The sequence below is a fragment of the Cicer arietinum genome, chromosome 6 (genome assembly GCF_000331145.2).
Source record: "Cicer arietinum cultivar CDC Frontier isolate Library 1 chromosome 6, Cicar.CDCFrontier_v2.0, whole genome shotgun sequence".
Classification (NCBI taxonomy): Eukaryota; Viridiplantae; Streptophyta; class Magnoliopsida; order Fabales; family Fabaceae; genus Cicer; species Cicer arietinum.
Window position 1 is genome coordinate 52,016,339 of NC_021165.2, and position 12,287 is coordinate 52,028,625.

Below are 12,287 nucleotides of genomic sequence, written 5' to 3' on the forward strand. Positions count from 1 at the left end.
TAAAGAAGATATGATCAATATCTTATCACAAGAAGATATGAATTATTTACAAGAATATGTGATCAAGATTTATCACGAGAAATGAATTATTTACAAGAAGATTTGATCAAAATTTACCTACAAGAAGATACGAATTATTTACAAAAAGATTTGGTCAATATTTATCACAAGAAGATATGAATTATTTAAAAGATGATTTGATCAAGATTTATCTACAAGAAGATATGATTAAGAACTGTTTACAAGAAGAAACACTCACAAGAACATACATTTATTATTTGCAAAGATAAGATTCGGATTTTGACAAAGGACAAACTGATTTGGACTTAGTCATATTCCTACTTGTGAAAGTTCAAGAACCGGTCCAACATTATATTCCCGCCCAGATGAAAGCAAGCAATGAGAAAGAAGTTTCATCTAAAGAATTTGTGAAAGCAATCTTAATAAAATACGAACAATATCAATATGAAGAATTTACAAACTCAATATGAATAAAATACAAACATAATTAATCTAGAAGAAGTGCTTATATTAGATTCAGAAATAAATAATTGGCTAAATAACATATTATCAAAAAAATATCTTGTTCATAATTATTTTTGAATAAGATCATTGTTGACCAAGCAAGAAATAAATATATAATTCAGAATTAAACAAGAACTAAATTGAAGCCCTAATTTTATCTATAAATAGATACGGAAGATTGAAGAAGAAGATTATCGAAAAATTAGAAAAGAGTAGAAGAACTCAAGCTAAAAATTCTAAAGTTATCTTAGAGTTCAAATAGAGAAACACTTGTTTGAATGATAAATATTTTTTAAATGTTTTTCTTAAAGTGTGATAGTCATTGTTATAATCAGCTTTTTAGAAGTAACTACTCAAGTTCCAAACTTTTGTATTCAAACTCGATAGTGGTGTTACTGTGCCTTCAACAATTTGGGATCGTCAGCTTGTGTAAGAAGACTTGGTTGGTAGAGTTAGGGTGTGTGTTACTCAAAAGTCTAGGGTTGTCATATTATTTAATTGATAATTATGCATGCATTTTTTTTTAATATTTATTGATTAAATGATTTGAAAATTTTGAATTTTTAAAAAATAATACTGGTAATTATTTGTTAAATTTTGCTGAAATTGTTTGAATGAAATATAATAATATCAAAATTTCTAAAAGATATTTTATTTAATGACTATTATTTCTTTTAATTTTCATTTCTATTATTTTATTTTTGTTTAGAGAATTGCATCAATTATTTTATTTAATGCCTATTATTACATATAATTTTCATTTTAATATGTTCAAAGAATTGAAAAGGTCTGTTTTCTAGATTTATTCCAATATTTAATAAAATTATAAAGTTTATAATATATTTTTAGTTGAATTATTTCAAAATAAAACAAAATTGACTAAAAAAGTTTAAAATAAATAATAAATTAACAAAATCATAGATTGTAATAAATACATAAAGGGGAGGGATTAAAAAAATAAATTAAAATTAAAAATTTGTTTATGGTGTAATAAATTGTAATTAAAATTTTAAATTTAGAATCTTTTTGGATCATTCCAATTTTAATTAATTTCCTTATTTAGATTGTTTTTAGTTGTTATTTTTTATTTAAATTTAAATAATAATATTTCAGTTAGTTTCTATATGAATGCAATTAATATTGAAGCATTGTGGGAAGATAATCAATTGTAAGAAGACACGTGGAAAAATTATTTTGTGAAATCAATTCCTTTATATATTAAATCAAAATTCAAATGGATTAAAAAATAATGAAAAGTCCAAGTCAACATGCCACATTAGCGAATTTTGTATATCAAACTTAAATAAAAGACTAAAATTGAAGAATCTAAAATTATATGTATTAATCCAAAGCTTTCTACTCATACCATATTAAAGGGGCATACATTATATGGGACTAACATTATATTCATCCCATATTAAAGGGGCATACATTATATGGGACTAACATTATATTCATCCCATATTAAAGGGGCATAAAACAATATTAATCCAAAGCTTTCAATACATTTTCTATATAGTATTTTTATTTATGGATTCTTAATAAGCTGTGTACTAAGGGGGATTCGAAAGCATTTTTTTTTTAATTAATTAACCCGTAAAAGGTTATCTTTTATCTAATTAACAAAAGACAAATATTTGTCTTGTATATATTGGTATTATATATTATAATTAGTGCATTATAATCTTTCTCATATTTTTATCAAATAGATATTCAAGAGACACAAAAATTATCAATTATATATTTATTTTTAACTAATTAATTTGTTAATAAAAAATAATTAATCCTTAAAAATTCATATTTTAACAATTATGACAAACATTTATTTATTTTGTGTATTATTTGTATAGTAAAGGGCAATTATTAAATTATAGAGGTATTAAAGTTTTTTCCCCATAGAAATATCCTTATCAACTAGCATATACAACTATTATTTATTCATTTTATCAAAATTACAATTCCATTTTTAATATATAGTTTTCCAATTTAATATCCTTATCCACTAGCAGATACAACTATTATTTATTCATTTTATCAAAATTACTATTCCATTTTTAATATATAGTTTTCCAATTTAATGTTATTTACTATAATCCTCTCTTATGTATTATATAAATATTCAATACACACAAATAATCAAATATACACATTTTCTCTTAACTAAATGAATTTTGAATGATCATTTTTAGCTAATTGGTTAGAGATAAAAATATCTTGTGTATGTTTGTACAATAAATTCTAATTAGTATATTATAATTTTCTTCACAATTATATAAAAAAAATTCAAGAGATACTAATAATCAAATCTACATATTTGTTTATTTAATTGATCGATGAATGACTATATTTTAACTAATTGATTTGTTACTAAAAATTATCCCGTGTATGATTTGTGCAATTAATTATAATCAGTATTGTAATTTTCTACATTTTTATAAAAAAAATCACAAGACACACTAATAATCAAATACACGTTCTCGCTTAAATAATTTATCATTGAAACATCATCTTTGACTGAATTACTCACTCAGCAACAATTGTACTATCTATAGTTTGTATAGTCAATTATAATTAATGTATTATAATTTTTCTCATATTTCATCAAACGGATATTTGAAAGATACTAATAAATAATTACATATTTATCTTTTAACTAATTCACCAATGAAAAATAACCTTTTAAATAATTTACTATAGTAATCATTCGTCGTGTGTACGATATGTATAGTATATCATAATTAGTGTATTATACATTTGCCGAAGTTGTGTTTTGCTATAGAAACATCAAATAGTAGATACATGTATAATTTATCCATTTTATCAAATTTACTATTTAATTATCAATACGAAATTTATCTATTTAATTTGTTTTCTATAGTTTTCTCTTATATAGTATAAAGATATTCAAGAGACACACGTATAATCAAATACACATTTCTATCTTAACTAATTGATCTATAAATGACCATCTTTAAACTAATTGCCTAGTGGCAAACATATGTCATGCTTATAGTTTGTATGATCAAATATAATTAGTGCATTATAATTTTTATCTAATAGATATTCAAGATACACAATAATAATAAATCACACATTACCTTTTAAATAATTTTAAAAACCTAACTAATGAGATGCTGAGACATCGCTAAAGAGGAATACATCTCACTATGTTGACACTTCAACCCCTAACAATAATCTAAAGCACCCCAAAAATAATTATTAAATAAATTAAGAATAGGAAAAATCTTGGGGACTAGACTAAAAGAGTAATGCTAACAAGTGCTCTAAGGAACATGATATTTAACAAAAGTAGAACTTTTGCATTAGAAAAAACAAATTTTGAGCTTTCAAAAGTTAAATACATGATTTACAATGCACTTTTCAATGTAATATTTCTATCTTTAGATATTTAACAAGTGCTCGAAGTGCACTTGTTAGCATTTTCCTAAAACAAGGGTCATACTAAGAAAATCCGATGGAATAAAACCATGGTAAGAAGAAAAAGAGTGCAATGCAAACAAAACGATATACATCATCAAAACATTAATTAGAAAGACCAAATATATTATGGAAGAAATCTTTTCTTATGAACTGAGGTAAATAATCCAACCAAAACAAACACATTCTTTTCTCTATAAATGTGAAAAACCTTGAAACTCATTCCTTTAAGAAGAGAAATATAGTTTTCAACCTATTCATCAAATGCCACGAATCCAATTAAGATTCTTAAAAGAGTCAACCACAAACAAATATTCGCTTTTTAACCGAATGCAAAACCAATCTTTAGAATAAACAATTTCAATAGGAAGCCTAACCATTGACTACTATGCATGAAAAGAAGTAATGATGCATCGCAAAAACTTCCAATAAAAGTAGTTCTCCAATCCTTAAAAATACCACCACCACTGGTCTCACCAATAATCTAGTAATGTAGTAGCAAAGCATAATTGAAGAAGAGATGCAAGGAACTTTTAGAAACCACACTACACGAGCTACAAACTGAACCCATAACACACTCACATTTGCAAAGATTGTCATATTTTAAAATTTTGTTATGGATGAGCTTCCAAACCATAAAATCCGAGAAGGTTGACAAATGAAATATATCTTACTGTTTTATTAAAAACAAATATGAAATCAACTCCTAATGTATATCATTCTAAGAATCAACTCCTAATGTATCATTCTAAGTTAGTTAACTTAGCTTTCAAGTCACTTGCTATAGTGTCATGGCAATTACAAAATAGGTGGTTAAATTGCATGCACAAAATTAAAAATATGTCTTTTTTGGTTTCATATATATAAATTGGGAAGAAAATCATTTTGCAAACAAGATTGCATCCCTTGACCTTACAATTTAGATCTTTACATAGTGGAATGTTATTTCTTTCATTCTTAAAAAAGATTTTAATCATAATAGATTAGGTTTATCTTAATTTAAATTATTGATTTATGTCAATCTGATTGTACCTGATTCTCTTCTTTTACGTATATTATTGGGTGGTGTTAAAAAAACTCGATTTGAATTTTTATTTTATACTTACCAACATTAATTAACAAATTTTTTCATTCGGGTTTTCGATTCAACGAATCCGACCCGAGTAATTCTTAGAAACAAATTCTCTGTTGTAACTGCGTGATGCAATTATAACTCACAACCGTCTGATGACAATGAATGTTTGAGATTATTTTAGTATATATGAAATCTAAACCGTTCAATCTAAAATTAATAGCCGAGATTGATTAGAGCATATAATGGGGTAAATAATATAACTGCAGAATATCCAGGTCCGTGATTCCACTTGAAGGGGAAAAAACACACACGCACAGGTGAACGCAGACAACTGGGTCTTCATATTGCACTTCGCAAGATGAGATGAGAGTGATGACAGGAACACAATTCTGTGTGAAAGAAAAAAGACCAACTATGATATGAAAGAACTAATTTAGATTTTTCACATAGAAAGAGTCACACTCTTCTTCTGTCTCTCTCTCTCTCTCTCTCTCTCTCTCTCTCTATTCTTCTCTATCTTTTCCTCTCTCTTGATTCGAAAAAGTAGATTGCGATATACTCGGAATTTCATTTCCAAGATATTAATATTTTTATTTTATCTTTTTGAAAAAAAATGGAAGAAGCAAAGGCAATGCACCAGCAGCAACAACAGCAACAGCAACAGCTATTGATGCAAGAACAACAACAAAGACAACAACAACAACATTTTCTGCTCTTACAACAATTACAAAAGCAGCAACAACAACAGCAACAAGCAGCAATTTCTCGTTTCCCTTCCAACATTGACGCTCACTTGCGTCCCATAAGACCTCTCAATCTTCAACAAAACCCTAACCCTAACCCTAACCCTAATCCTAATCCCATTCTCAATTTACACCAAAACCCTAATTCAAATCACCTACCTCAGCAGCAACAGCAACAGCAACAGGCTCAGCAATCACAGCAGCAGCAACAGCAACAGCAAAAGATGATTCGGCCTGGAAATCAAATGGAGCTTCAGATGGCTTACCAAGATGCTTGGAGAGTCTGTCATCCGGATTTCAAGCGACCCTTTTCTTCGCTCGAAGATGCTTGCGAGAGGTTTCTTCTCTCTCCTCAACTATTAATTTTTGTGTATTCAACTAAATGCTTTTTTGTGTTTCTAATTCGTCACTGTTTTTCTAATTTGTATTTTTTCTTTTTATAAATAATAAATATTATATACAATGTTTGAGTTTAATTGATATGCATTATCAGATAAATTAGTTTTACCTTGACATCCATTAAAAATAATGTTGGAATTGTCTATTTTTCCATGTCATATCATTAAAGTTGGTGATTTGGTGGAATACATGGTTGCTATTGGATGGTAGTATAAAACTGTTTAACACTTGTTGTGTATATCCAATTTTCTCATAATGTTTTTGCTTACCTTTTAATAATAATATATACAATGTGAAGAAGGGTCCAAGATGATTATAATTAGCTTGCATCCTGTATAGCTTGTGGTTGTGGATTTTAATGTAGCGTGATTTGAATGGTGATTAACTTGTTTTAACTAGAAAAGGAAACCCATGCAATCATTTGTGGGTGTGTGGTATAGATAGAAATTATTATTTTTTTGTCCTTATGCTTGCATACAAGTTTTATGTGTGCTTATCTGGTTGATAATGTTGATTCACAGAAAGTATTATGTAAGCAACAACCGTTAACTTGTGTGATTCTACAAATTTCAAGTGATTTGAAGTGGTTGTTTTAATCAGTATATGTCTATTCCAGAGGCAGAAAATAGGAAAGAAAGATCTTATGTGTGCTAAATAGCTAACGGCTATTGGTTTAAGATTAATTTATTGTGTCATTAAATCCACCTACTCTTAATTTATGCATTGAATTCTCCTACTTTGAATTTATGCAAACGAGCTTCAACCTGTTTGAAGCTATGATTAGAGTTTTTTTGGGGTGTCTGTGCTTATAGGGTTTTCATGGAGATACGTGAAAGTACTTTACTATGAGTCATTAGGACTAGTCCTCCATATAAACAATAAAATAATAAATCCAGAGGGTTACTATCTTTATATATAGAAAATTAAAATTTTGAAATTAATTGTCTTTGTAGTGCTTGTATATGGATGTAGTATAATTTGTGTTTTCTATATGCAGCATTTATTATGGTGGAATCTTATTTTCCTCGTTAATTATATTTGTGGCTTTGCCATCCCTTGTTGCAGTTTGTTCTGAAGTTCCTTTTGAGACTTAGTCTTAGTTCCTCTCAAGTTATGCTTTGTGATTTTATTTGTTATTACACCATTATGTCAATAGTCTCTGAAGATAAGCGTGTAGAATTTCTTGAGTAACTTTGGAAGAATCAGATGGAATATCTCATGACAAAGATAAGTGTCAGACTTGTGGGGTGTTCAAAACGAGTTAAGATCCTCTCCATTTTCTTTCTCTATTTCTCCTCTCCATTACTATAGTTTTAAAGTGTTTTGAGGTGTATTACAAATATTTGGGCCCTCCAAACGTTACATTGATACTTTTATACTCACAAAACTAAGGTAATGGAAGAGATGGAGAAGGTGGAAAATGGAGAGGATCATAACCCGTTAAAACGAATATTGTTTTCATTGTATACGTGATATGAAGCCGTTTCTTCGACATGCCTTTTGTTTTCTGTCAATTATTTGTTGAAGAGATTCCCAGTGCTATGTTATTTGAAACTGGCCTTCAATTGTTTGATTATAACAACCTTTTCAAATTTCAACTAAATTTTGCACTTTTTTCTTCCCTTTTCTTTTTGGGTTATGCAATGTTCAGTTGGTTATGTCTCTCATTTCTTGAATTTGAAAGGTGATAGGACCCCGAATTTAAAGGAGGAAATTAACCATATAATTGAATTGAAAATAGATTTATTACAGAGGATAACTCCTATTACCCCAGAGCCAAAGTTTCTCAGAGAAGAGACATTTCTCTCTCTGTTGAAACCATAAGATTTCTAACTGAGTAATGTTCAATGCCTTCTCTCTTGCTATCCCTATCCTTTATATAATTACCATTCTCCTATAACAAACTAGCCAGTACCCACATCAGCAAATATAACCAACTCCCCTATTTAACACATTTGTTGGGCTTAGGCCCAAACCTAGTACCTAACAAAAGGCAAGTCAAACTATCAATTGTATTTCATTAGCATTAGTATTAGTATTAGTATTAGTATTGGGCTACCTCTAGCTGCTGGTTAGGGTGACTACAGCTTGTTCAAAACCATCCTTTGCGTGTTGTCAAGTTTCTGTTTCTGAATAGATTTCACTGTTGTACTGCCCCAACAAGTACAAATGTTGATTGAGAAACATTTTTCTACGAACTGCTTTTCAATTGGCAAATTTTTACTTCATGATATTGATTTGTATGCAAACAAAATGTAAGAATTCTTGTTAACCTTAGCTGGGATTAGAAAGATACTTCAAGTAATGTTGATCATTGTTAATATTGCATGGTTTGCCTTTCATTAATTTAAGGTGATGCCAGCCAAAAGAGTGTTGGCTGCGTTTGGGGTAACAACTTGCGTGTTTATTGAATAAATATTATCATCATATAAGCGCTAATGTATAAATTATCTCTATATATAAATCAAAGAGGAATGTAGTTAAACGGTTTTTGTGCAAGTTGTATATATTTTCATATGCTATTAATATTATGAGTAGCTTACTGAAATAAGCTGAAAAGAACTTATGAACGAGTCTTAAGCAGTTTTTATAAGCTCTCTGAAACTTAGGCAGTTTTATCTCATAAGATAAGCTCAATAAGTCATAAATAAGCTATTCCAGACGGACCCCTAGTTGACTTTTTGTTATATGCTTATATCCCAATCAGATATATGAATCTAAATTTTATTCAGCATCAGTTTTTTGGGCTTAATACTGATTCTATCTCTTCACTTGCGGTTTCTCTCACTGCAGCCTGCTCTTTATTTGGATTTGCTACACATCTTTTCAGAATTCTATCATGTTGGTTTGCCTTATTTGAGTTAAAGCTGCCTTTTCCATCTTATATGTTCAACTTTCAACCTTTGATATTTGGTGTTCAACCCAGTGTTATGTTAATTGTTTGGCTTTTAGAAATGTTTAGAACATGGTATCTAGTGTTCCAACTTTATTTTCCTTGTCATTGGCCCTGTTTCTAAGAGCATATAAAAATTCTCTATTTATTTATGTTTGGGTTAAGTTATTGTCCATTCCCGCGTCCTTACTCGTAATTTTGCTATATGAGTATTTGTTTTACTTAGATGTAGTTTTGCCAAACTTATAACATCAGGTTCTCTATCAAATCTAATTCTTACTCTACCATATGACAATTGATATGTGTTAATCGGTTTCACTCAACAGAAGCGGGAGACTAACTGTTGATTTATTTTAATATATATTATAAATCAATCTGTCATTCTACTGGTTTATTGATACACTGCAATTGCATGGTGTTATAACTTCTACTACAGTGTACCACTTGATTTCGCGTGTGTATATATATATATATATATATAGAATAAATGCATTAATAAGTTGTGCTCCCTATAGAAAGTAGTGTATGTATGATTTCATATATCATTTGATTTAATTTTTCTTGCTGTGTGTAACATTCTATTAACTGTTATATATGTACCTCCATCATAGCTCTGTAATTGCTTTTTTATCCTGACTGTGTTTCATTGAAATACGCTATTGCAATTTTGAGCATATCATTTGTAAACAACTACAACATTTCCATGTTTGGGGTGTAATGCAAATGAGATTTTCTCTTTACATGGATTTCTAATGTCTCAGAATTTCCCTAAATTTTCCTTCTGCAGATTATTGCCATATCATGTTGTAGCAGATTATGAAGCAGAAGAGGATGACAGGATACTCGATTCCGACACAACTGGCCAGATGCTTTCAAGGTCCCAGCAGTGGGATAATAATATTGCTGCTAAAATTTCCGAGTTTACAGCAACATTTGAGAAGCAAGCGCTTGCCTTCAACATAATATCGCAGAAGAGAAATTTGGGAGAATTTCGGTCCGAGGAAAGACTTATGATTGAACAGGCACTTCTACAAGAGGAAAAACGGGCCCTGATCGAATTAAGAGCAGAATTAGAATCTAGGGAGAAGGCTGGCCGTGAAGCCCACGAGGCTAAACTACGGATGGCAGCAATGTATCAAGCAGAGCAGCAGGCAAGGGCTGATTCACAGTCTCATACTGAAATGATGTCTCGAGCCCCTATAAGAGGGAGTGCACTCGGTTCCCAAGGCAGTGGTGATATTGTGATGGGTGGCCATGACATGGGAGATCAGGATCAGGGCGGTAATCAGGGTGAGATGATGAATGGATGGGGAAACAATTCACAGAGAGATGACAAGGAGCCGTCTGAGGATTTCTTGAACGACGAGGCCGAAAATGGGGACACTGGTACGCCAGATGGGTGGCGTGAAGTTGGTGAATTTGATTTGAATGCTAGGTGAGATATTTGAATTAAAACCAACTGGGAGAGTTTGAATTATGTGTAAGGATCGATACTCATTTTGAAATAGCATTATCCTGTGTATCTACAAGTTAATATCTTGAGATTACTTCTTTCTCAACTCACACAAGCCGAATGAAACTATTGAATCAATATTAAGATTTGATGAATATCATGCTTATGCTCTTAGCCTAGTGTAACATGGTTGGATTATTTCTTACAACCTTAAGATAAATGTTAAAACCTATAAAATTGTATCGTTAAAATTGAGGAACTTACCATTTTAAGGATTTAAATGGTGTTCATTAGCGACTATCAGTAACATTAGAGTTCATGCAGAATTTTTACAGAATAACTTTAGCTTTTTCCCATTAGTAAGGCGCCACAGTGGGAGGTTGGGGATTCTAGATGGCAAAAGGAAATATTGAAGGGCTAGTATATTTATTATTTAGAGATAAAAAAACTTGTTTCTAAATGTAATAATTTCAATATAAATATATATCGATTATTTTCTTATATAAATATTATAATCGTACACGATCTTTGAAAAGAAAAGAGAATATACTATTACTATCATGATTCATGAACACCTTATCCCCACTAGGCACACCTTCACACATGCACTATGCCACACTGGCACGTAATTTATGTCTAACCGTCTTTCATCAGATTATGACAGAACAACAGAATCGACAACATAAAAAACAAAAACAAAACGATGTCAAATTTTCCTAAGGATAGTTTTTTTTTTTACAAACTTACAATGGAATCTTTTTTAAATGGCAGACAACATTATTTAATTTATATCGTCTAAAATTTTAAGTCTCATCTGAAAAGAGTTTAAATTATTTATAAAAAATAAATAAAAGAATTCAGATGGTTATCCTGGCAATGAAACTTTCAAAGCAGTTCCAACATGGCTTTATAAATCAATATTCTTTACAAAAGCTATATTTTGTCTATTGAGAAAAAAAAAATACCTATAAATGTTCAGTGAGTTAGAAAACTAGCAAAGTTATCAATTAAGTGTATAGATGATTAACAGAAAACATAGAGAGGTTCAAAGCTAATGAAACACCCATTTGCCAAAAATAAAAAGAAATTTACAAACCCATAATTTAATCTCACTTTATAGAAGCGAAATCCTAAATAAAATAGTTTGATAAATCAATGGACCAACTAAATGATATCACTTATAAAGTCCTTTAAATGGGATAGATCTTAGATTAACCTTTAGAAGTTACACTACTTTACCCCAAGTCACTTGGGACTACCCTCAAGCGTAATATACAACACAAGTATTCTTTTCTGACCTATCCATATAAGAACAGTATTTAAAAAGTTAATATATTTTATTAAATTTCAGACAAAATATATCAATTTTTTAAATACTATTTTTAGTTATATTTTATTCAGAGAGAGTTCCTCTTGAAAAAAATACGAGTAGATTTTCATCAACTATCTCTCGAAGCTTTATAGCCCAAATGTTCGTTTGTATTCAACCTTCTTTCAAGGAAGCATGCATTCTTTACAGCTAAGACTCTCCAAAGTTTAAACTCTTATCATTTAAATGAGTATCGTTTTCCCCCAAACCTCCACAAGTTCAGATAATTAGTTACAAAGATAGATACGGAATTGGTTCTAGCACTCTTGAGTGGCTCAACACTTCCAGAAAGGTTACCTGTATGTGTATATAATTAGAAAAATGTCATTTTGCCATAAAATGAGGGTGTGGTACACCTATAATTTAAGCTAAATAATATTGAGAAAAAAAAA

The 12,287-nt window shown here is 29.7% G+C and overlaps 1 protein-coding gene across 1 annotated transcript; it reads left to right on the top strand.

Annotated features, from left to right (window-relative positions):
• Positions 1–5,353: 5,353 nt before the first annotated feature.
• On the top strand, positions 5,354–10,700 carry LOC101496683 (uncharacterized). Its single transcript, XM_004506278.4, has 2 exons — positions 5,354–6,118; positions 9,861–10,700. Exons 1-2 carry the CDS (start codon positions 5,652–5,654, stop codon positions 10,510–10,512), a joined length of 1,119 nt encoding a protein of 372 aa, XP_004506335.1. The 5' UTR covers positions 5,354–5,651; the 3' UTR covers positions 10,513–10,700.
• Positions 10,701–12,287: the final 1,587 nt, after the last annotated feature.

Excerpts from the sequence above, each read along its gene's own strand:
- LOC101496683 (XM_004506278.4), top strand. The coding sequence starts at position 5,652 with ATGGAAGAAGCAAAGGCAATGCACCAGCAGCAACAACAGCAACAGCAA. Across the intron at positions 6,119-9,860 it reads CTCGAAGATGCTTGCGAGAG|ATTATTGCCATATCATGTTG; the intron begins GTTTCTTCTCTC and ends TTCCTTCTGCAG.